Source organism: Sus scrofa, chromosome 12, assembly GCF_000003025.6.
Source record: "Sus scrofa isolate TJ Tabasco breed Duroc chromosome 12, Sscrofa11.1, whole genome shotgun sequence".
In the NCBI taxonomy this organism is placed as follows: Eukaryota; Metazoa; Chordata; class Mammalia; order Artiodactyla; family Suidae; genus Sus; species Sus scrofa.
In genome coordinates, this window is record NC_010454.4 from 20,535,195 (window position 1) to 20,561,227 (window position 26,033).

Below are 26,033 nucleotides of genomic sequence, written 5' to 3' on the forward strand. Positions count from 1 at the left end.
AAACAGATGTCAAAATTACAAATTAATTTTAGTATTAATAGTCTCGGTACTTGAAAAAACATTAGTTGCTATAAATTTGAAACTGATAGAATTGCATTTCTTTAAAAAAATGTATAACTATTTCATGCCCCACTTAAATCAAGACTACCTAATTTGGGAGTTCCCATTGTGGCCCAGCAGTAACGAACCCAACTAGTATCCATGAGGATGAGGGTTCCATCCCTGGCCTGGCTCAGTGGGTTAAGTATCTGGCATTGCTGTGAGCTGTGGTCGCAGATGCAGCTCGGACCCTGCGTTGCTGTGGCTGTGGAGTAGGCTGGCAGCTGCAGCTTGTATTCATCCCCTAGCCTGGGAACTTCCATATGCTGCACGTGCAGCCCTAAAATAAAAAAGAAAAGAAAAAGGAAAAAAAAATACTACCTAATTTGTAAGAAAGTGCCATAATCTGAATACTGTCATGTTGGGAAATATTTCTCCATATGTCTTCTGCATGTCCCTTTATGCTTGATTCCTGTGAGATAGTGGATAGTACCAGTTGCCCATAATTATTAAATTTATATTTCAGGTTTTACATTTCAAAAAAAATTTAATAAATCCAAAAACTTTACAAAAATTGTACCAAATATCCTGCATCTAAATGTAACAACTGTTTATAGTTCTCGGTGACCTTTCTCTGATATGTGTCCTCTGGCATACCTATTGTATACAGTTTCCGCTTAATATTTTTTTTGTTCATACTTCTAATAAACGTGTTTGTGGCCTTCTACTTAAACATAGCCTTTAGGAGTTCTCGTCGTGGCTCAGTGGTTGACAAATCTGCCTGGGAACCCTGAGGTTGCAGGTTCGATCCCTGGCCTTGCTCAGTGAGTTGGGGATCCGGTGTTGCCGTGAGCTGTGGTGTGGGTCACAGACGCAGCTCAGATCTCGAGTTGCTGTGGCTCTGGCGTAGGCCAGTGGCTGCAGCTCTGATTTGACCCCTAGCCTGGGAACCTCCATGTGCCGCAGGAGTGGCCCAAGAAATGGCAAAAAGACAAAAAAAGTAGCCTTTATATTTCATTTACATTGTTGCATAGTATTCCATCAGATTAATATGTTATCATTTAACCATCTCTTATTTCAGACTTTTAGGTTATTTTCAGTTTCTCACTATTATATATCACACTGTTTAACTAATGGCTGTCCCCAGTTGACCCTAGTGCAAGGTGCTCTTCAAAGCAAATTTTGCTAAGTGAAAACTTAATGCTACAATTCTCAGTGGTAAGAGGGAGGCTGTGAACTTTAATGAGGAAAATATTGGGAGCATGTGTAGGTTTATTGATACATTGCCTTGAAAAGAAAAACTTCAGTAGGGAAGGGATTGTCTCTCATTTAAATGGTACAGAAACTCAGTGTTATAGTAGCTGAGGAATTTCTACTGCCTGAACTCAAAGATTCGACCTTTTTGAGAGATACTTCCTAAGAGGAGTTGGGCTTGATTAACAGTATAAAATGGGTACAGATTCAATCTTCGTTAGAAATTCTGAGGCTACCGTGGGGCTGCATGGCAGCCTTGGATCATATCTCATTTTTCTGTAATACAGATGGTCGTTGTTTTGTGGGCTATAGTAAATGTTATCTGGAAAATGTTATTGATGTAGCTTCTTCCCAAGTGGGTTGTTCAAGTTGCTTAATAGATTTCAACACAGAGATAATGATAACGTACACACATTCAAGCTGCAGGCCAGTGTGACAGGAGGGAGCCCTTCTCCCTCCCTCCCGCCCCCTCTCTCTTCTTCCCAAAGTAATATGTAATGATTCAGCTGTGATGTAAAGATTTATGACTGATTGGCTTCCCAGAATGTTATCATCTGTCTGTTGCCTGGCACATCTTTCCTTGTTTGTTTCTTTGTGAGCTAAATACTTTTATTCTTTTTCTGTTCTCTTCCCATCTGTTTAATCATCTGATTTTGTGAGAATTGCCTTCCTGATTGCTTATAGTATTTAGACTTTTTTTTTTTTTTTTTTTTTTTTAGAGAGCAGATGGCAATGGTGTTGACCTACTTCTAGATGGAATAGTTTTACTCTAACCTTCTTACTTGATGTTAGGCCAATTTTAATATGAACAAAGTCTTAATCCTTTATGGCTACTGTTTAATATTTTTCTCTCCCTTCAAGTTCTTCCTGCTAGGTAATCACCACCATTGAATACATGTATTAATAGCAAAGCAGTAAACACACAATCAGGGAGTCTGCTCTTTGTATTCTATCCAAAGTCCTTTAGTCATTAAATGGTGCTGCTATGATTAACAGTTTTGAATCCTGGTTCCTTGCCAGATTGGATTGGTTTTCAGATCAGAAGCAATGTTTATACATCTCCTGTTTCATCTGCCAACTAACCCAAGCCTTTGCCCAAATCAGAGCCTCACAATATTAGATTTCTTATCCTAATTTCTCATTCATTTTCTTTCATTAAGTTATGAAATATAACAAACATGCAGAAAAGTACAAAGAAGCATATGACAGTCTACTACCATAAGTCCTTGGGACAAAGGCAGCATGATGGCAGTGGTAGAGTACAGACTGGGGCAAACCTGCCCAGATCCAGCCCAGATAGTAACACTCAGCGGTGTGGGACCTGGGGCAAAATGTTCACCTCCAAAAGAAACCCATTAAAAGTCACTGCTCATCCCCCCAGCCTTTGGTAGCCACCAATCTACTTTGTCTCTATGTGTTTGCCTCTTCTGGGCTTTTCGTATGAATAGAATTTACAATATGTGGCCTTCTTTTTAATCTGTCTCCTTTCACTTTGAATCATGTTTTCAAGGTTCATCCAGATTGTAGCAGGCATCAGTGCTTCATGCCTTTTTATAGCTGAATAATATTCCATTTAATCTATGTTTCCATTCATGTCCCTATTATCCATTCATCTGCTGATGGACATTTGAGTTGTTTCCACCTTTTGGCTCTCATGAATAATGCTGCTATGGGCATGTGTGTACAAGTTTTTGTGGACATATGTTTTCAGTTCTCTTAGGTATATACCTAGGAGTGGAACTACTGGGTCATATTGTTACTCCGTGTGTCTAACCTTTTGAAGAACCTCCAGATGGTTTTTGAAAGTTGTTACATCATTTTACAATCCTGTTTAATTTGCCGAGCCTCAATTTCCTCCTCTATAGAGTGGAAGTAATAATAGGGCCTACCTCCTAGGCTTGTTGTGAGGGTTAAATGAGTAGATCCATAAAAGCACTCATTGTTATTAGATAATGGAGCAATGGTTCAGTAGGTGATAGTAAATGACCTTAAGTGATAAATCTGGATGGTGGATAATAACACTAATAATGTTATTTCAATGCAATTTCATTCATATTTTTGGAATTTATTTATTAGGTGAATCCAAATATTTGTTGCTAGTAATTTCTTTGATTAGTAGGAGTCAGATATTCCTTGGAAGAAATTGGCAAGCCATAGCTCCCTGCTGGCTTAGTCTTCTTTGCCAGAAGAGCCCCTCTGAGTGGGTGTTCTATTTTCGAGTTGAGTATACTTACAGCAGCCTTGCTCTCATTACACTGCCTGTCACAATTCTCAATTCCCGCATTCAGAGATGAGGGAACAGTCTGGCCAGTGCCTTCCCACCAGCTCCGTGAGTTCTCACCTGTGGACGTCCTGGTGCCAGTGACTTTGATTACGAAATGGGAATACCAGCCTTTCACAGGAAGGTGAAGCTTATATGCAGGATATTGGTTAAGGAGAAAGAAAGCAAGGGCTGTTTGTGGAGCATTGACTTTGGAAAGGTACTTCATTGAAGTCAGTTAAAATTGGAGTTGGGGAAAAGGAACTTAACATCTGTGTAAGTTAAAGGTTGTAAAAGTTAGAATACTATTGAACATTTACTAATGAGCCAGGCACTGTTTTAAGCCCTTACCCACCTTAGCTCATTCTTACAACACCCCCCTGAGAGACATAAGAATTATTATTCCCATTCTACAAATAAGGATACTGAAGCACAAAGAGTCTTAAGAGGTTAAACATTTTATAGAACTCTATTTAGGTGAGTTTGCCCTTATCTCCAGAACTCGAACACCCATTTTAGGGACCTGAGTCCTAGGATGCAGTGATTGTGGTGGGGTGGAGAATAGGAATTATAAAATGCTTTAAATTATACTCATGAATCCAGCAAACAAATCTCTGCACACACGTTAACCACCCACTCCCACCCCAAGCTAGAATTCATTCTCGCAGGTGGCAGGTATACCCTCTGTTGTCATGTTTTCTGCTTCTCCTCCCTGACAGTTTAGCTATGGCACTACTTTGGGTACCATGTTCTAGAAGTCTTCAGAGAGAGTGATTTTTTTTTTTTTTTTTTTTTTTTTTGGTCCACCCTAAGATGTATGGAGTTGCCAGGCCAGGGATCAGATCCAAGCCACAGTTTCTATCTGTGCTGCAGCTGCAGCAACATTGGATCCTTAGCCCACTGTGCTGGTCCCAGCACTCCAGAGATGCTGCTGATCCCATGGTGCCATAACAGGAACTCCAGAGAGTGTTTTTGGTTTTGTTTTTTTCTAAACAAAGGTTTATATTTTACTTTTAAAAGGGAAAACATCTAATAAAACGTATTTATTATTAAGATAAAATTATCCCTAAATCCCACTTGTATCATTTTTTTCGTTAACAGAGCCGGTAACATTATGAGTTTTAGACTTTAAAACCCCCTCCCCCACCTTTTTTTTCCCAAGTGCCTGAGGATCCGCTTTATTTGGGATATATCCCAGTGTATGAGGTCAATGTAGATCTCTTGTGCTTTCAGAAAGTACAGGATTCTACGTCCAGGGTTGTTTTGGGTTGTTGGAATGCTTATGAACAATAAGAGTGCAGCTAAGCAAAGCTCAGCTAGTTCTCGTCTTTGGCTAAAAATAAGATTCTGAATCCATTTCCCAGTCTCTAGAGAAGCCCCTGCGATGATTTACCAAAGAAACAAACCACTTCCCTTGTCAGAACATCACGCATTGAAGACAGAGCTGCCCGTAAATAAGCAGAAGAGAGCATGTGCGGAGGACAGATGTGAGGTCACTGCATGTGTGGGGTGGCTTCCGTGGCTGGATGAGAACTAGTGAGGAAGGGCAGGGAGTCAGCTGATGCCAGGTGTAGGCTGAGCCGAGTAATGTGTGTAGGACATGAAAAGCATTACTTAAATTCTAGGTTTTGTTGATACAATTGAGGGTGGAGGAAGTTTTTTCCTAAACCTCATATTTTAAATCATCACATGATAATCTCAGTAAGCCATCTCATATTCCATGTGTATATAACTCTTAGTTAAAAAGTAAAACAAAGAGTTCCCATCATGGCTCAGTGGTTAACGAACCCAACTAGCATCCATAAGGACACAGGTTTGATCCCTGGTCTCACTCAGTGGGTTAAGGAACCCGCGTTGCCATGAGCTGCGGTGTAGGTCACAGATGAGGCTCAGATCCCACGTTGCTGTGGCTGTGGTGTAGGCCGGCAGCTACAGCTCTGATTGGACCCCTAGCCTGGGAACCTCCATATGCTGTGGGTGTGGCCCTAAAAAGACAAAAGATGAAAAAAAACTAAAATAAAAATGATTCTACACTGTTTAGTGTACCTTTTTGGAGGCAGGAGGACATGTGGAAGTTCCCAGGTTGGATCGAACCCACGCCATAGCAGTGACCAGAACCATAGCAGTGACAACGCCAGATCCCTAACCACTTCGCTACACAGAACTCTTATTCAGTGTACTTTTGTTTACACTTTTGACCAGCAGCAAGCAAAACCTGCTTTCCACGTCTATCAAAGCATTATTTTGTAGAGAAATTAAATTATATTGTGTTTATCAAAATAAGGTGGTTACCACCTTATATTTACCAGCTATTTTCCTTCAAATGGCATTTTAGAAAGTAACTACCGTGGTACATTCATAAAAAAATATTCCAAAAAATTCTATGGGCTCAGCCTTCCACTCTTTTGTGTGTGGGGGGGGGGAGGCTTTTCTGCACAATGTAGGATATTTAGCAACATCTCTGGCATATCCTTTTTTTTTTTTTTTTTTTTTTTTTTTTTTTTTTTTTGGTCTTTTTGTCTTTTTAGGGCTGCACCCATGGCATATGGAGGTTCCCAGGCCAGGGGTCTAATCAGAGCTGTTGTTGCAGGCCTACACCACAGCCAAAGCCACACCAGATCTAAGCCGAGTCTGCGACCTATACCACAGCTCATGGCAACGCCAGATCCTTAGCCCACTGAGCAAGTGACAAGGCCAGATCAAGGCCAGGGATCAAACCCACAACCTCATGGTTCCTAGTCGGAATCGTTTCTGCTGCACCATGACAGGAACTCTAGCATTCCACTCTTTGAGAGAAACTAGGAACTCATAGTAGTTCCCTGGTGGCTCAGCAGGCTAATGATCCAGTGTTGTCAGTGCTATGGCTTGGGTCACTGCTGCAGCGTGGGTTTGATCCCTGGCCCAGGAACTTCTGCATGCTGTGGGTATGGCCAAAAAAAAAACTAATATAAAACTTGACAAAATAATGTGACGTTTATATAGTACCCCTACCTATATGGCATATAACCATAATATTTCTTTCTTAAAACAATAATAGATGCCTCAGAGTTCCCATCATGGTGCAGCGGAAACGAATCCAACTAGTAACCATGAGGTTGCGGGTTTGATCCCTGGCCTTGCTTGGTGGGTTAAAGATCCGGCATTGCCGTGAGCTGTGGTGTAGGTTGCAGACATGGCTTGGATCTGGTGTTGCTGTGGCTGCGGTGTAGGCCGGTGGCTGTGGTGTAGGCTGGCAGCTATAGCTCCGATTAGACCCCTAGCCTGGGAAATTCCATATGCCGCAGGTGGGTCCCTAAAAAGCAAAACAACAACAATAACAACAACAACAGAAAAAAAAATAATAGACTCCTTGAGTTATGCTAAGTCAGCAGGACATATGAGATACTTACTAAATATTTGCTATGTATTTATTCACTCAGCAAATATTTATTGATGACTTAACATAGCAGGTCACTGTAGCAGGCACTGGGGACACAGTGGTGAATAAAGGTGTCTCTTCACTTTCTATTCTGAGAGTTCTTTGGGGAAGACACACAAAAACAAATCGACAAAACCTAAAAGGGAAGATTACAGATGGCGCTGTAAGTAATTAAGAAACAGATCATTGTTAATACAGACTCATCCAAATTATGAAGTCTATTTCATTTTCTTGAGTTGATATTTCATAGTGAGATCTGTTCCACAGTGACTTTGAAAAGACCTGATAGCTTGGACCCAATTGTGTCTATACATTTATTTATGGAACAACAAAAAAATTACGGAATGCTTATGTGTCAGCCACAGTTCTTGGCCCCAGGGAAAGAGTAGTAAACAAAACGAAGTCTTCGTGTTCATGGTGCTTCCACCCTAGAGAGAAGTCAGTAAGCGAATGTATGATATATGTCAGGAAGTGATAAATGATATCAAGAAAAATAAAGCAGACTGAGAGGATAGAGTGAACAGTATACTGTTGTGTTTGGGGGCACTGAGGAGTCTCTGAGGAGATAAGCATTTCCCCAGTTTTGCTTCTTTTGTCTCTTGGGTCAATTTGGCTAATGTATGCAGGTTGCAAGAAAATTTTTGTATCTGTTGGTATCATTCACATATTCATAAAGAGAGCTTCGGCAAAGTCCTACTTCTTTCCAATTCCTTACCACTTGAAGAGTTTAATACCTGAATTCTTTTCTTCATTCCCTTATCACTCCTGCCAAAGCACCTTCATCCATCCCATCCATCTCTTTACCTTTGGTCCAAAGAACATGCTTTTATCTGTTCCAATTTTCCAGAATCTTGGGATATGAGTCATTTGATTAAAAATTATATTGTACAATTAATGTCTTCCAGATGTTTGATTGTGATGTGGGATTACTTCTGGGGAGAGCTCTTTTATCTAGGTCTTTCTCCTAGTAAACCCTCAGCCAATGAAATTTGATGTCTTGGGTGATCTTACAGTGATCCCAGTCTTAATGCTCAAAAGCCTTAAATAAAACCGTATACTGCTCAAGTGTTCTGTAGCATTGCACGAGGCTAAAATAGGTGACTGGCACCCACCCCACACCTCATTGTTGGCTAACTCCCTTGTCCCATAAATAGCTGTGTGTTATGCGATCGGACAGCTACAACTGACAGAGAAGGGATTTTTGTTTCCCAACACCCTTGTGTGGTCTCTGGTATTCCACAAAATCAAGGTCTAATCCACTGGACCTCGACTATAACACAATTCTTAGGAGCATTGTGCAAATCAGTAGCCACACTGTTTTGGGTAAGATTCAATACATCCCTGCCTTACACCAAATTCCACATTATGGATCATAGTGCTAGAGCAAGTTTCAGTCGTGAGTCCCCTTTGTGTATGTGAAAGTCATGTTGTCATGATCTGGTTAATCCCAGAGAGTTTCTGCCGAACACATAAAAATTCTCAGGTGAGTCTGAAAAGGCATAATGATAATTTTATAAAGCCTGTTTTTCTGAAATCAAGAGCATGTTTTAAAAACCTACCCACGCTTGGAATATAATGGTTCTTATTTCTAACTCTTAGCTGGAGTGTATTGTTTTTATGGCTGAAAGATTTTTAAATGCTGAAATTTTAACAGAACATTGCTTCATAAATTCCTTAGCAATAACTCAGGAGGTGAACCTTGGGGTTATTTTTTCAGATAAATATGTGCCCTCTATGTACAAATAATTACTGCTTAGATAAATAGTGATAATACATAAGGTTAAATCCATGTTTTCATTATTTTCATTTTTCTTTTACTGGGTCTTTTTTTAGAAATTTAATTAAATTTTTTTTGACTGGGTCCATGGCATGTGCAAGTTCCCAGGCCAGGGACTGAACCTGAGCCATATCAGTAACCCAAACCACAGCAGTGACAGTGCTGGATCCCTAACCCAATGAGCCACCAGGGAACTCCCATACTAGGTCTTTTTCAAAATGGTAGTATGTTTATTGCTTTTTTTTTTTTTTTTTTTTTTTTTTTTTGTCGTTTCTAGGGCCACTCCCACGGCACATGGAAGTTCCCAGGCTAGGGGTCGAATTGGAGCTGTAGTCTCCGGCCTACACCACAGCCACAGCAACACAGGATCCGAGCCACATCTGCAACCTACACCACAGCTCACGGCAACACCGGGTCCTTTAACCCACTGAGTAAGGCCAGGGACCATACCCACAACCACATGGTTCCTAGTCGGATTTATTAACCGCTGCACCATGACGGGAACTCCTGTTTATTGCATTTTTTAAAAGTCAAAATACCAAATCTAAAAACAAGTGATTTATTTATTTTAAAACAAGAGATTAAAAAAAAAATCCCTGTGCTACTTATTTATCATTAGTCTTGAAATGCTGCTTGCTATTGCTTCAAGTTTGGAACAAAAGTAAAGAAAGAATATGTCTATGATATCAAAGCTATAGGCAGTTCTTCCCTTAATGATGGATTTATACTTTTGCTTATAGGACTTCAGTATGTTTTATAGTCAAAGCCTCATAGACCCAGTTATGTACCTTTCCATGGTCACACTGAATGTCTACATTTGAAAACATGTTAAAGCTAAAATTCAGTTCAAGAATACTGAACTCGGAGTTTCTGCTGTGGCGCAGTGGGTTATGAGTCCGGCTTGGGTCGCTGTGAAGGCGCAGGTTCAATCCCTAGCCCAGCGCAGTGGGTCAAAGGATCTGGCGTTGCTGCAGCTGCTACATAATGCAGCTGCGGCTTGGATTCAGTCCCTGCCCCAGGAACTTCCATATGCCATGTGCAGCCATTTAAAAAAAAAAAAAAAGAATGCTGATTTTTAGTCTACCAAAAAGGGCTTAAATACATTTATCTCTGGCCTTTATAACTGAATATTTACTCTGGTGGATTTAAAAGGGGGAAGGAAAAAAAAAACAAAACCCAAACCACTAATTGTTTGTTTAACAGATTGTAAACCATGGCTGTGTGGATACAAGCCCAGCAGCTCCAAGGAGATGCCCTTCATCAGATGCAAGCACTGTATGGTCAGCATTTCCCCATCGAGGTGCGGCATTATTTATCCCAGTGGATTGAAAGCCAAGCTTGGTAAGTGAGCAAAGTTTTCTGCATTATGTTTTGTGAAGCACAAGCATATTGAAATTTTATTGGAAAGGTAACATAATGAAGCCTCTAAAAGTTGTATATTTGAGAAGAAAATTATGCGACCCCTGAAAAGATATTTAATTCCATCTTAAATTTTTGAAAGATGGAATAACTATTGGGGTTTTTTTGAAATAGGATTTGTTTCCTTTAATAGTAAGTTCTGGTTAAAAGCATTAGAGTATTGCTGCTAGTAAAAAACAATTAACAATTATGTTTTGAGTGCCTGGCAGTGTTGTAGTTAGTAGACTTCATATGAAAACATTGAAGCCCTTATCCACAAAGAATTTAGTGCTTATTAATGGGGTAGATAAGTATGCATATGCATGAAATTGAATAAAGTATATATTTTTTGCCATACCCGAGACATATGGAAGTTCCCGGGCTAGGGATCGAATCTGAGCTGCATCTGAGAGTACACTGCAGCAGCAGCAACACCAGAACCTTAACCCACTGTTCCGGGCCAGGGACCGAACCTGAGCTGCCACAGAGACAATGCTGAGTCCTTAACCTGCTGTGATACAGCGGGAACTCCTTTATAAGGTGTATTGTTAATGAATTTCACAACAGAGACTTTGGTATTTTCAAATTTATATGTAATATATATACACACACATGTAAAGACTAAAAGACAGCACACCAAAACGTTAACAATGTTTATGTCTTAGTGGCAGATTTAACAAGCATGTTTATTTTTTTTATTTCCCTAATTACTGTTTATATACCGAGGGGAAAATTGTTTTTAAATTCTTTTAGAATTAGTAGAGTACAGTGGACTGACAACAAAGCTTTTTAATCAACAACCTTATTGCCCACCAGGCAGCAAGCTGTCTGCTGCTCTGCTCGGGGCCTGAGCACGCGTTGGTTGGTTACCAGTCTCAGTCTGATCTGTCATTTTCATCAGTTACTTCAGGCCTCCACCATTGTGGCATGAGAGCAGGGGTCCTTGTTGCCAGAGCCCTGGAGAAACCAGCCTTTATGCTACTGCTTGGGGAGAGCTGTACACCCATCAGTAATGTTGCCTCGGAATAATTGCAGTCGTGTGCTAGTAGCAGATTTCTGTTCAAAAGCTGAAGAGCACCAAAGGAAGGCAATTTTCTAGGCAATTTTCAAAAATCTCAGCCTCACGTAATTAAGTGAGAAAATAAGGAGCTAAGTATGAGCATATCAACTGTACCTTGCTTAGTCCTTTTCCATTTCCTTTTCATTTTCTTTTGTGTTTTAAAGATTTGGAGAGCTCAGAAAAACATAGGTAGGAAGTTTCTGTTGATCTAGAATTGTATTTGGTAGATTTCCCATGCAGTCTTCTTACTGAACGAATGTTAAAAGTCTTGTGTTGATATCAAGGAAAACCTGACTTTTATTTGTTTTTGGTTGTAAGAATATGAAAACTTTCATTAAAATATCTTCAGTTGTTCATGTTGAAGCTAAGATTTTTTGCTGTTGTTTTTTGGTTTTTTAGCACAGAATTAAGTTTTCAAGTACAAGAACCAGGAGTACTTGATGTACATGAGTTTTGCTCAGAGACTGGCCCTTCTTAAGAGTGGGCTCCTCCAAGGAGGAGCATTATTGCCAGTTGAAACACAGGTGCCAGGCTGCCTTCATTCCTTCCAGCCTTTTATTTAGACATAGTTTACTTAGTACATAGCACATTCGTATTTAAAATTTGGCTTTCTCCACGACTAGGAGCCTCTGGAGCCCAGTGGCCTTCAAGGAGCCCCTCTGGTGCCTGGGCTTCTGCCAGAAGCCCCTCTCTGCAGCCGCAAGGCACCGTTTTAACCACCCTGGAGCCCGCTCCCAAGTCTTGGACCAAATGGAAACAATAACGCTTTAGCAGCAAAATAAATAAATAAAATTTGGTTTTCTCTACTGCCTTTGCAAAAGTATAGATTTGAGCATTTTATCTGATGAAGTAATTTATTAATGTTTTGGTGTACCTGTCGGTGCCTCTGAAATGAGTTGCTAACTGACTTCAGGAGTGTTTAGAGAGGACAGAGCTGCTCAGCTCCCACCAGATCTCGTTTGGCTCCAGACCCACCAGCAGTAATGAATGCTATTTCAATCTGACAGCTGTTTGGTTTCTTCAGTGAGCTGAGTTAAGTAATTCCACACTGCCCAATAGCAATTGTTGCTTAAGTTGTTTAAAAAAAGAGTCTCAGGGATGGGGGAATGGTGGGGGATGGAAGGAAGGAAGGAAGAGAGGGAGACCACCCAACCCCTGTCACCAGTTAAGTGGCTCTGAGTTAATAAGAGGTCCATGGAGTGGTTTCCCTGGCTCACTGGAGGTGTTAGCCTCGTCTGCATGTCCCAAATCTGAAACCAGTGATACAAATGTCTAACCTAGGCATCTTCTGTCTTAATATTCCATTTTCAGGGCTCCTCAGAAATAACAATAAATGTCATTTCATCTGCCTTTACTTAAGAAATACTCTATGGGAATCCCCTGGTGCCTCAGCGGGCTAAGGATCCAGCGTGGTCACTGCTGTGGCTCGAGTCACGGTTGTGACATGGGTTCAATCCCTGGCCCAGGAACATCTGAATGCCGTGGGCAAGGCAAAAAAAAAAAAAAAAAAAAAAAGAAGAAGAAGAAGAAAAAGAAAAAGAGAAAAGAAATACTTTATGTGAAATTAGCAACACTTAGAACTAGTCAAGGCCAGCAAAAACATGTAGAACATTCTTGACCCTCTGCCCCCTTACACCCTTGAAGGGGTAACTATAAATAGGAAATTATCAGAGTCCTTATTTCCTTCAGAGTACACAAAGCACTTTCCTTTCCCCTTCATTCCAGAAGCAAATAGCAAAGTACCAGAGCAAATCAGTAGGAGAAAGGGCCATACATTGCAAAGGAAAAAAGAAAAAAACACACTGTGGATTCCACTAAGGTAACTGGTGGATTAGGAATAGATTACTGTAGGTATCTAGTCAATGTGAGTTGGACTGTGTCCTAAAGTTTGCAGTGAGCATTATAAAGAAATCACTTTAGCCAAAGAAAAGGAGTGATGCTTTGAGGCTGCATTTATACAGGCTCGTGTGCATGTATGTATACATATGTATGTAATTTTTTTCCCCTAGGGACTCAATAGATCTTGATAATCCACAGGAGAACATTAAGGCCACCCAGCTCCTGGAGGGCCTGGTGCAGGAGCTGCAGAAGAAGGCAGAGCACCAAGTGGGGGAAGATGGGTTCTTACTGAAGATCAAGCTGGGGCACTACGCCACGCAGCTCCAGGTGGGCGTGAGCTCCGGGCCACCCTTCCTTCCCTCCCCTGGAAGGGCTCGTCCTGCATGCAGAGACTTTCATTCTCTTCTTTAATCCAATGTTGTTCAGTCACCTGTGCCCCGTATAAAGTTCTTATTGTTTGGTTTTATGGTTGTAGGTGCCTTTTAAAAACTTCTCATTTGGGGAGTTCCTGTCGTGGTTCAGCGGAAATGAATCCGACTAGGAACCATGAGGTTGCGGGTTTGATCCCTGGCCTCGATCGGTGTGTTAAGGATCCCGTGTTGCTGTGAGCTGTGGTGTAGGTTGGCAGACGTGGCTTGGACCTGGTGTTGCTGAGGCTGTGGTGTAGGCCGGCAGCTGTAGTTCTAATTAGACCTCTAGCGTGGGAACTTCCATAAGCCACTGCAGCCCTAAAACGCAAAAAAAAATTTTTTTTAATTTTTAAAATAAAAAAACCCTTTTATTTGAAGATAATTTGAAATTTATAGAAAGTTACAAGACTGTGGGAGCTCCCCAGTGGTTAGGACTTGGTGCTTTCACTGCTGCAGCCCGGGTACAGTCTCTGGTCTGGGAACTGAGATCCCACATCAAGCTACTGCAAGGCCCAACGAAAAAGAAAGGAAGTTACAAGATCGATAAAAAGAAACCCTACGTCTGCTCAGAGTCTCACCTGTTGTTAACATTTGCTTTATCCTGTTCTCCCTCTGGACTCGAATGTGAACGCAAGCACACGCACATACATTTTTTCATCGCTTGAGAGTAAAGTTGCATGTGTCAAGTCCCTTTGCCCCTAGTAAGTACTTCGGTGTGCATTTTCCAAGAATCTGAACCTTTTCTTAGGTCATTATAGTACGGTTATCAACTTCTGGAAATTTAACATCAATACAATACTTTTAGGTAATCTTCCATCTATAAAGTTCCATTTTGCCAACTGACTTTAATAATGTCCCTTAGAGGGGTTCCCATTATGGTGCAGCAGAAACAAATCCAACTAGGAACCATGAGGATGTGGGTTCGATCACTGGCCTCGCCCAGTGGGTTAAGGATCCAGCGTTGCTGCAAACTGCAGTGTGGGTCACAGATGCAGCTTGGATCTGGCATTGCTGTGACTGTGGTGTAGGCCAGCAGCCGTAGTTCCCGATTCAACCCCTAGCCTGGGAACTTCCATATGCCACAGGTGCGGCCCTAAAAAGAAAAAAATAAAAATAAAATAGAAAGTCCCTTAGGGCACTTTTCCCCCTCCAGTCCAGGATCTAGTTCAAGGTCACATATTGCATCTAGCTGCCATGTCTCTCTGATCTCCTTTAATATGGAACCATCTGTCACTCTTTGCCTTTACGTTGTTACACTGACATTTTAAGATAATTCAGCTCCTCTATTTTTTTTTTTAAGTGGCCGCATGCACAGCATATGGAAGTTCCCAGGCCAGGGACTGAATCCAAACCACAGCTGCCACCTATGCTGCTTCTGTGGCAATGCTGGATCCTTTAACCCACTGTGCCAGACTGGGAATTGGCTGCTGCAGTTGGATTCTTAACTCACTGTGCCACAGCAGGAACTCAGAGCTCCTCTCTTTTTAAAGATAAAAATGTACTTTATTTTGAGTTTGTGTGAAGTTTCCTCATGATCAGATTCAGGTTACACATCCCTGCTCAGAATTCTGAAAAGGAATGTTGTGTCCTTCTCAGGATATCACATCCAGAGACATACAGTGTCCATCTTACCCTCATTGGTGGTAGTAATTTTGATTTTCCAGTCAAGGGGTGTCGAGTTTCTCTTCTAATATGACCTTTCTGAAATTTATTTATCCTGTTTCCAAGCATGGCCCCGTACTTTAAGCAAACTAAGATGCATGAAGTAAAATGAGTTTCCCTTCTTCCCATAATTGGGTGTCCCCACTGGCACTGGGGGAGCAGCTTTTCTCAAGATCACACCATCGTGTCTCCAGGAGCCTCCTCCATTGTAAGATCTGGGCCCCTGCTCTGAGGTAAGGTTCGACACCATAGCATGGAGTGGAGCAAAGTGATGTCTGCTCTCGGATTCTTTCAGAACACGTATGACCGCTGCCCCATGGAGCTGGTCCGCTGCATCCGCCATATTCTGTACAACGAACAGAGGCTGGTCCGAGAAGCCAACAATGTGAGTGTCCCGTGGGCTTGGGGAGAGGAGTTAGGATGTCCTTTCTTCTCCAGCTCTTTCTGGACCCAACTCTGTCAGGATGTCAGTGTGGGGAGTTTCTCTTGTGGCGCAGGGCAAACGAATCCAACTAGTATCCATGAGAAATAGGGTTTGATCCCTGGCCTTGCTCCGTGGGTTAAGGATCTGGTGTTGCCGTGAGCTGTGGTGTAGGTCGCAGACATGGCTCAGATCCTCCTTTGCTGCAGCTGTGGTGTAGGCCAGTGGCTGTAGCTCTGATTTGACCCCTAGCCTGGGAACCTCCACATGCCATGAGTGTGGCCCTATAAAGCAAAAAAAAGAAAAAAAAAAAAAAAGTTGTCAGTGTGTCTCCGCTGGTCTCTCTATAAACAGAACGTTGTCCTAAGGGGCACAAAGGAAATAGAAGACTGCTCTCCTGTCTTAACTGATTGAAAACCTTGACAAGATCGCGATGGCAAAACAGTGTGACCAAGGAGTTCCCTAGTGGCCTAGTGGTTAAAGAATCTGGCATTGTCACTGCTGTGGCACAGGTTCAAATCCCTGCCTTGGGAATTTCTGCGTGTTGCGGGCACGGCCAAAGCAAACCAACGAACAATGTGAACAAGTGCAAAATAATTTAACCCCAACTGAATAATATTTGAGGAGAGGCATGCTTATAGTCAGGTGAGATTACTTAGGAACAGCCTCTGCTCATCCCTGTCTCAACCAGCTGTTGAAGGAATAGATCAGACCAGGGCAGTTCAGTGGCTGGTTCCACACAGCCCTTGTTGGTGCCGCCCCTTTAAATTCATGTGGGATCTCCCCCTGGGAGAGGCTCACCCTCTTCCCTAAGTCACAAGAAGGTCTTGAGGGAGGACACAGATGATGTGTGTTCCCATAGCCTTGTCCCCTCCTATGTCCCTAGCACCCAGCACTGTCGTGGCATTGGGTCAGCGAATGACTGAAATGAGGGGCCATCATCATTAGTAGGACAACCCAGGGAACTCCTGGGACACGTTGAGTTCTAGTGTCTCCAGAGAGAATTCAGATGGACCCAGAGATGGGGTTCTCTAGTAGAGGCCAGAACTGCAGTAGAAGATGCTTTATGAAGGTGCTGTAGTCTGCCAGGTCACCTGTAGCTCCTCCTTTCCCCAATCAGCCCCAACTCTCACAAGTAACATTTGCAATTCTCTGACTTAAAATGCAGCTCTTGGTGTCTCAGCCCAGTTGTGGGTGCGAGCATCAGCATTTCCTCGGGACTGAGGCCTAAGTTTTTCTCCCATCCTCCTGCCCAGCTCACTACTGCCTGCACTCTCCTCCTGATCTGTCTCCAGGGTACTTCTCCAGCTGGAAGTCTCGCTGATGCCATGTCCCAGAAACACCTTCAGATCAACCAGACCTTTGAGGAGCTGCGACTGGTCACGCAGGACACGGAGAATGAGTTGAAGAAGCTGCAGCAGACTCAAGAGTACTTCATCATCCAGTATCAAGAGAGCCTGAGGATCCAGGGTGAGGCTGGCGTCAGAGGCAGTGGGTGTCTGGAGGATGGGAGTGAGGACTACAAAGAAGCTGATCAGATTAGAAGAGACCCAGTTCTCCATTCAGAGGCACTTTTCTCTCTCTGGGGTGGCAGAGAATGATTTGCATGGAAGACAGTGCAGGAGGCTGAGGCTTTGGAAGGGGAGAAGACAGGCGCTGGCCCCTGGAGCGCCTGGGGTCTCACTGGGGCTCCCCGGGTCCAGGGAGCTCCTGGTCTGCAAGGGAAGATATTTCTTGTTGTGGGAAGGAGCACATAGACAAAGCAAACAGTATCAGACAGTACCTTGTATATGGTGGACATTTAATAAATGCTGACTTTATTGAAATGTTAAACTTTTTAAGCAGGGACAGTAGTAGGGCCAGGGGGATGTGTTTTACAACCTTTTGATGTTCTCTGTGGTTATTCAGAGGCAGTCCTGAGGCAGAGCAACTAGTGCATCTCAGTTAGCCTTAAGACAAAGACGCCTCTTCCTGGTGGTATTTGGGTATCAGTCTGGAGGATGTGAGTCCCATCAGCGCCCCCTGTTGACCTTGTAGAGTTTGGTAGTGTGACTTTAATATCGGCGTTCCTGGCAGATACCTGTAGTTTGGTTCCAGACCACTGCAATATTGGCATAAAGGAAGTCACACAAATTTTTTGCTTTTCTAGTGCATATAAAAGTTATATTTATACTATATTATAGTCTATTAAGTGTGCAATAGCATTATGTCTAAAAAACCATTTACGTACCGTAATTTTAAAATATTTCATGCTAAAAAATGCCAACCATCATCTGAGCCTTTGGCGAATTGTAGTAGTAACATCAGAGATCACTGATAACAGATCATCATAACAAATGTAATAATAATGAAAATTTTTGAAATATCCTGAGAATTACCAAAATGTGACATGAAAAACAAGAAATGAGCAAAGGCTGTTGGGAAAATGGCACAGATGGGCTTGCTCAACGCGGGATTGCTATAAACTTTCAATTTGTAAAAAATGCAGAATCCATGAAGTACAATATATTGAACCACAATAAAACGAGACAGACCTTTAGTTTCATCTCCCTGCTTCCATGCCCGGTTCAAAACTATAGAGAAGCTTGTGCTCAACCAACCCATGCAGGCACACACCATGTTCTCCTCTGATACCTGATACCATGGCTGTGGGCTCAATTTTAGAACTATATTGATATTATTGTAGTTCCCCTCATGGCCCAGCAGAAACGAATCTGACTAGTATCCATGAGGACGCAGTGTGTCTTTGCTCAGTGAGTTAAGGATTCGGCGTTGCCACGACCTGTGATGTAGGTGGCAGACACAGCTTGGATCTGGCGTTGCTGTGGCTGTGGTGCACAGCTCCCGGTAGATCCCTAGACTGGGAACCTCCGTATTGCCATGTATGCAGCCCTAAAAAAAACAAAAAAAAAACCCACTATATTAATATAATTAATTAACTCTGTCTTCCCCCCTAGGATATAAATTCATTGAGAAAGGACTGTCTCTTATCTTTGTACCCAGAGACTAGAGACCATGAATCATAGCAGGTGTTGAGCAAATGTTGGGGGGATGATTCTAGCATGTCTTCCTCACAGCTGAATCCATCCCCAGACTGACCTGAGACCAAGCAAGGCCCTCTTCCTGATTTAGGGAACAGGAGATTTCAGCCCGAGGCCATTGACTGGTTGACAGTATTGATGATCTTTTTCTTGGGTTTCCTGTTTCCGATTTGTGAGTTTAGGTTTGGATTTTGGATTCTGGTTTGGGTCTGTCCCCATCGTGCCATGTCCCCTCAGGCTCACGTGTGAAGTGCGCCCATCAGAAACACAGACTATTGATCTGTTTGTGCCCGGGAAGTCTCAGCTCCCTCCAGTGGAGCAGTCAAATGTCTCACGTCTCCTGGCCTCCTTCCCAGAAGCTTCTGCAAACTGCCAGCGGAGACCTAAGTGGGTCACTCGCATAGGGAGGCTGGGCCCCACTGTTGGGATGGCCTCCACCTCCCTGTGGGTGGCAGGATTCCGAGGCGGTGGCTCGGATGGTTCTGCTACACGTTCCTTGCCTGCTCAGTCCCCTACAGTCATATGGGAACCGTGTTTCTAAAGTCTCTTCTGGTTCTGGGCTTTCCCGGCTGTCTAGAGGTGTTTTAGTCTGCCCCAGCTTGTGTGTCCACGGGGCTGGGCCTAGGTCAGTGTGCCACGGCCCTCAGAGGGCTGCCAGGAACTTGACCAAGACGTGCTAATGCTAAGTCTTCATGACTCAGCCCCAGCAAGGACCCTGGGGTGTTCTGAAAGGCTCATGGTGGGGGTAGGAACCCCGGCATCCAGGATCGTGGTTACCTGTGGAGGGAGAGAGGGTTTGCAGGCAGGAGAGGATGTGCAGGGGCTTTAACCGTGGAACTGCTGGATTTCTTCAGCCGGCTTGTGGACACGCAAGTGTCCCTTGGTTCTCCTTTCCACGTCGCTGTCTTCAGTGTTTCATAACAGACTTTGGAGATAGGACTGAGCCAGCGGAGCGGGGCCTTGCTGACGACACTGGGCGGTTGGGGCTGAGAGCTGCTCGGCTCCGTCACCCTTTAATCCTGTCCTGTACCCATTAACCATAAGGATGACTCTCTCTAGAGCTTTCAGTGCCAGGCAGCCTCTCGAGCATTTTCGGTACCATCACGTATTTAATCTCACAGCAGCCACTGAGGCAGGTGCCGGGATTCTCCCGTTTTACACGTGGGGAGGCTGAGGCAGAGCAGAGTGAGGTGATGTGCCTGAGCTGGTAAATGACAAGGGCACACCTCGGATCAGGCAGGCGGCTCCCAGCCGGACCCCGTGTGGGGTGGGGAGGCTGGGTGGGAGGGGAGGCCACAGGCAGCCCCCAGGCTTGCGTCTCCCGGCTCCCCAGAGGGGAGCCAAGTTGGGGGGCCGGGAACGGAGCTCACCCCTGGGCACCCTTGGCTGTAGAACCTGCCAGGGGTGAGATGGGTCTGTCTGGGGGTCTTGCCTCCCCTTGGAAGAGGCGAGTGTAGTTCTGCCGGGCTTCCTGCTGGACCCTGGGAGACGAGAGTCATGGGTGTCCTGTCCCCTCCTCTAGCTCAGTTTGCCCAGCTGGCCCAGCTGAACCCCCAGGAGCGTCTGAGCCGGGAGACGGCCCTGCAGCAGAAGCAGGTGACCCTGGAGGCCTGGCTGCAGCGCGAGGCCCAGACCCTGCAGCAGTACCGCGTGGTGAGTGGGATCTGGGCCCGTCCCCTGCCAGGCGCGGTGGGGCCCTCGGGAGCTGCCCCATGGCCCCAAGAGAGGGAGGGAGCAGGGCCAGCAGGGCAGGAGTCCAAGGCCTCCTTTCTTTTGCCCCACGTCCCGCTGCCCTGAGGCAGAGCAGGTCAGGTTGGGGGCGGGGGCCCTGCTGGGTTGTCCTCTGGGAGCCCAGAAGGGCCGGCTGTCCCCGCCGCCCCTCAGGAGCTGGCCGAGAAGCACCAGAAGACCCTGCAGCTGCTGCGGAAGCAGCAGACCATCATTCTGGATGACGAGCTGATCCAGTGGAAGCGGCGGCAGCAGCTGGCGGGGAACGGAGGGCCCCCCGAGGGCAGCCTGGACGTGCTGCAGTCCTGGTAAGGGGGGTGCGGGAGGCGGGCAGGGGCTCAGAGTGCTGCCGCCAGCGGCTCCTCTGCTCCCTCTGTCCTGGGGCAGGTGCTGTGTCACCAGTGGTTCTGGATCCTCATAGAGACTGTGGTGCCCTGTCCTGTGCCACCTCCCCCAGGGAGGGAGTCCCTGGGTGGGGAGTGGGGCAGAGCGGGGGGTGCAGAGGGATGCTCAGGCTGGTTGGACCCAAGCCAGGGTCACCCCTTCTGTGTGTTTCTGGAAAGCAGGGCAGCTCTGCTCTGCTCAGTGGACCGGGGAGGTGGCAGAGGCCCCGAGCCTTGCTGGGGGTGGAGCTGGGCCTGGGCTTCTCCCCAGCCTGGGAGCCTTCCAGCTTCTGGCCTGGGGAGGATGCGGGCGAAGCCATGGTCCCTCCTGTTGGCCTCGGGCCTCCTGTGCAGGTGTGAGAAGTTGGCGGAGATCATCTGGCAGAACCGGCAGCAGATCCGCAGAGCTGAGCACCTCTGCCAGCAGCTGCCCATCCCCGGCCCCGTGGAGGAGATGCTGGCTGAGGTCAACGCCACCATCACAGACATCATCTCAGCCCTGGTGACCAGGTGCCTGCTCCCTGTCGGCTCTGCCCAGGCCCGCCCCCACCCCCGCCCCCGCCTCTGGTTGGCCTGGGCGGGGGGCAGCCGGGTCTCTGAGGCCTCATCCAGACCCCCTCCGTCCCCTGTGGCTGTGGCCTCTTGCTGGTGACCTTGCCCAGTGCCTCTCGTGGACACTAGCGGGGCCGCCCTCGTCCCCTGCAGCCCCTCCCAGCTGCTGACCTCCTTTCCCTGCCTCCCCTCCCGTGAGGCACACGGAGGCCGTGCCTCGTGCCCTTCGTTCCCCTGCTGAGCCCCGTGGATGCCCGGACCTGCCCACCCAGAGGGAGGGACCGGAGCACTGTCCCCTGAGGCCGCACCTGGTCCCCTGTGTCCCCGCAGCACATTCATCATCGAGAAGCAGCCCCCTCAGGTCCTGAAGACGCAGACCAAGTTCGCGGCCACCGTGCGCCTGCTGGTGGGCGGGAAGCTGAACGTGCACATGAACCCCCCGCAGGTGAAGGCCACCATCATCAGTGAGCAGCAGGCCAAGTCGCTGCTCAAGAACGAGAGCACCCGCAAGTACGCCCCGACCCCACCCGGGTTCTCCCCATGGAAGGAAGGTGATCCCCGCCCCCAGGACGTTTCTAGATGGGCCATTCCTACGTAGCAGCCCCTTTAGCCCGCTGGCCTCTTCCTGCTCTCAGGGAAAGAATCAGGGGGGTTCTTCTGTGAAGAAATTATGATTTTCTTTCATTTAGTAGAGGTATGTCTAAGAAAACTTCTTGTGTTCTTTTTTTTTTTTTCTTTTTATGGCCACACCCGTGGCATATCGAGGTTCCCAGGCTAGGGGTCTAATCTGAACTGTTGCCTCCGACCTACACCAGAGCCATAGCAACGCGGGATCCGAGCTGCATCTGCAACCTACACCACAGCTCACGGCAACACCAGATAGTTAACCCACTAGGCAAGGCCAGGGATCAAACCTGCAACCTCATGGTTCCTAAGCAGATTTGTTTCCACTGCACCATGACGGGAACTCCTGCATAGTTATTTAAGTATTTTATAAGAAAATGTATTTTATGTATTGCATTTCCTCTTAAATGACAAAAGTTTTTAATAACCTTTCCTATCCTCCCACCCTAAATATATTTTTTACCTCGAGTGTGCTGAGACCCTTTATGGATGTAGAGTTGAGTCTCTCTGCTTTGCAGTGATTACAGCGGCGAGATCTTGAACAACTGCTGTGTGATGGAGTATCACCAGGCCACCGGCACCCTCAGCGCCCACTTCCGGAACATGGTGAGGATGGGAGCAGAGGAGGAATGAACTTTCTCTCGTTGTTTGAAGGCTTCATCATCTTATTTTTCTCCTTTGCAGTCGCTGAAACGAATTAAGAGGTCTGACCGTCGTGGAGCAGAGTCAGTGACAGAAGAAAAATTTACAATCTTATTTGAATCACAGTTCAGTGTTGGTGGAAATGAGCTGGTTTTTCAAGTCAAGGTGTGTGTGTGTGTGTGTACTTTATATCCCAGAAGAATTGTTTTGATCGCATAGTATCTTCTTTTGATTATTGATAAACAGAAAGTGAGGAGGCCTCATCTTTAGGACCCTGTCTCTTAGATTCTCTTAAGACATAAGCAAATGATAATGAAATGAAATAGCTTCCTGTCATGGCTCAATGGTTAGCAAATCTGACTAGGAACCATGAGGACAAGGGTTCGCTCCCTGGCCTTGCTCAGTGGGTTGAGGATCTGGCATTGCCATGAGCTGTGGTGTATGTAGGTTGCAGACACGGCTCAGATCTGTGTTGCTGTGGCTCTGGCGTAGGCCAGTGGCTACAGCTCCAATTGGACCCCTAGCCTGGGAACCTCCATATGCCGCGGGAGCGGCCCAAAGAAATAGCAAAAAGACAAAAAAAAAAAAAAAAAAGAAGAAGAAAAGAAATAGAAAAGTAAAATTGAACAAAGAGAAACATCACTCAGGATGGATTTGAGTCCAATTGTGGTAAGTTTTAGACATTTGTTACATGCTGTTTTTTCCCGGAAATGTCTCCCTACTCTTTCTCTTTTCTCTCTTGTTCTTTGAGAAACTTACTGAATCCTTCCGAAATATCTAAGAAATACCTAAATCTCTAAATGTCACACAGAAATATCTCTTTTAAAATATCTAAAATTTCGAAAACTGTGCCAGTGTGAAAAGTCTTCTCACTCCTGGAGCCATTCCTATTGTGTGTTCGAGGATGACATTTCCTGAAACTTGAAGAGAGAATGACCGCGTTGTGATAGAAAAAACAGGAGAGGAGGGCAGACTGTGTGGCTGTGACCACTCAGCCCTGCTCTTGTGTCTTTTTTAGACCCTGTCCCTCCCAGTGGTGGTGATTGTTCACGGCAGCCAGGACAACAACGCGACGGCCACCGTCCTCTGGGACAATGCTTTCGCAGAGCCCGTGAGTGGATTCCTTGGGCCCGCAGGTCTCAAGATCTCGATACCAGTGTCATGAATCTCTTTTGATCTCCTTATCCGACCCCCCTCCCCGGAAAAAAAAAAGCGTAGAAAATATGCTGTTTTCCTTAGTAGGAGGCAGAATGGAGACTGTGTGGAAAGTCGAATGGGCAGGGGTGGAGTTCCAGTTGTGGCTCAGTGGTAACGAACCCAACTGTTATCCATGAGGATGACGGTTTGATCCCTGGCCTCGCTCAGTGGATCGGGGCGGTGTTGCCATGAGCTGTGGTGTAGGTCGCAGACACGGCTCAGATCCTGCATTGCTGTGGCTGTGGTGTAGGCTGGCAGCTGCAGTGGTGATTTGACCCCTGGCCCGGGGACTTCCATATGCTGTGAGTGCAGCCCTAAAAAGCAAAAAAAAAAAAAAAAATAGAGAGAGAGAGAAAGAATAAGCAGGAGCTTGAAGGAAGGCCAGGGTTTCAATTCCAGCTCCACCATTTCCTCCCTCTGCGACCACAGGAAATGCACTTGACCTAAGTTTCCCGTAAGTGTCTGCAACACAGGGAGGAAGGGTAATGCTCCAGAGTTATGTTTGCAAGATTAATTTAGCTAATATACAAAGTCAGTATCCTGTAAGTTTTATTTTGAATCTTAAGTGAAACCATATATGGAATTGGGACTCCCAGGTTTCTCTCAGGAGGTCACTTCAGCTTAGAAGTTTCTTCCTGTCATCTTCCCTCCAGTGAATGAGGGTGACATTTAACGTCTTTTCCAAATTTTAGATTCTGTGATTCACCCCACATCTCATGAAAAATGAGTTGCTTTGTGTAAAGGAAAAAATATGATTCTGTGGATTTACGCACCAAATGCTGTCTGAATATTACTAGAGTCCTGCTTGATGATTCCCAAAGCATTTCAATAGGCAGAGTTGCACGTGTTGCATATTTCTAGTAGAGATTCGTCCACAAAAGCATGGCAAGAGGTTATACTGTTGTCCGGAATGTAAAAGTACGTCCTTCTCTAATGTGGCTCTACTGTGAGGAGAACAAATTTCTGCTCGGATGAGATTTATAGCAGAAATTCTACCATGCTTGGGTGTAAACCTTGGGTTCAAGGCTCCTTTTAAAAAAATATCTTCCCAGGGAGTTCTCATTGTGGCTCAGTGGTAATGAACCCAACTGGTTTCCTGAGGATGCAGGTTCAATCCCTGGCCTCACTCAGCGGGTTAAGGATCTGGCATTGCTGTAGCTGCGGTGCAGGTCGAAGATGCAACTCTTACAATCCTGAGTGGCCATGGCTTTGGCGTAGACTGGCAGCTACAGCTCTGATTCGATCTCCTAGCCTGGGAACTTCCATGTGCCTCGGGTGCGGCTCTAAAAAGACACACACACAAAAATCTGCATAAAGAGTTCAAAGACTTGATCCAAGAGAGGATTTGGGATGAACAGTCAATTGGAACAGGAATACAGTCGATTCACTGACTAACTGACTTGATGTTTAAACAAACAAACAAATATGTAGAAATGTGTATGTGTGTGTATACACACACATGTATAGGAAAGAATGAATAATTGAAAATCAATAGACAAGGAAAAAAGAAAAATAAAATATCTGCACACATCTGTCCTGATAAGCCTCCTGGGTAGCCTTACTGCCACATCTGCTCTCACTTCCCACCCTCTGTCCGGAGATTTCACTCTCCAGGTAACTCTGGCATCTCCTTGTAACATGTCATTCCTAAAGTATCTTGTCGAAATATATACGCACTTTTAACATTTGCAATTATGTTAATGACTTGTGTACATCATATGCTGTTTTATTTCTTCTTTTTTTTTTTGAAGTATAGTTGATTTATAGTGTTCTATTAGTTTCTGGTGTTCAGCAGAGCAATTCAGCTGTGCATATATATTCTTTTCCATTATGGTTTAATTACATGATGTTGAATATAGTTCCCTGTGCTATACAGTAGGACTTTATTGTTTATCTGTTTTACATATAGTAGTGTCTATCTTAATCCCAAACTCCTAATTTATCCCCCTCCCACACCCCTTTTTTCCCTTTGGTAACAGTAAGTTTGTTTTCTATGTCTGTGAGTCCGTTTCTGTTTTGTAAATAAGTTCCATTTGTATCATGTTTTAGATTCCACGTAAAAGTGATATCAGGAATTCCTGACATGGCTCAGTGGTTAATGAACCTGACTAGCATCCACAAGGACGTGGGTTCAATCCCTGGCCTCATTCAGTGGGTTAAGGATCTGGCGTTCTGTGAGCTGCAGTGTAGGTCACAGATGTAGCTCAGATCCCGCATTGCTGTGGCTGTGGTGTAGGCTGGCGGCTATAGCTCTGATTCAACCCCAAGCCTGGGAACCTCCATATGCTGCAGGTGCAGCCCTAAAAAGATGAAATTTAAAAAATGATA

The 26,033-nt window shown here is 45.1% G+C and overlaps 1 protein-coding gene across 6 annotated transcripts in view; it reads left to right on the plus strand.

Moving 5' to 3' along the window:
• Window positions 1–26,033, plus strand: part of STAT5B (signal transducer and activator of transcription 5B) — a 76,263-nt gene that overhangs the window by 37,092 nt on the left and 13,138 nt on the right. For 3 of the 6 annotated variants that reach the window (XR_002336818.1, XM_021066240.1, XM_021066239.1), the window contains exons 2-12: window positions 9,952–10,089; window positions 13,216–13,372; window positions 15,413–15,502; window positions 16,834–17,008; window positions 20,102–20,232; window positions 20,464–20,615; window positions 21,045–21,200; window positions 21,573–21,752; window positions 22,385–22,472; window positions 22,551–22,673; window positions 23,527–23,619. Coding sequence is in view for 5 of the 6 variants with exons in the window: in XM_021066240.1 (XP_020921899.1) it covers window positions 9,962–10,089; window positions 13,216–13,372; window positions 15,413–15,502; window positions 16,834–17,008; window positions 20,102–20,232; window positions 20,464–20,615; window positions 21,045–21,200; window positions 21,573–21,752; window positions 22,385–22,472; window positions 22,551–22,673; window positions 23,527–23,619 (1,473 nt within the window). In the remaining variant the exon portion in view is untranslated. 6 annotated transcript variants of the gene reach the window in all.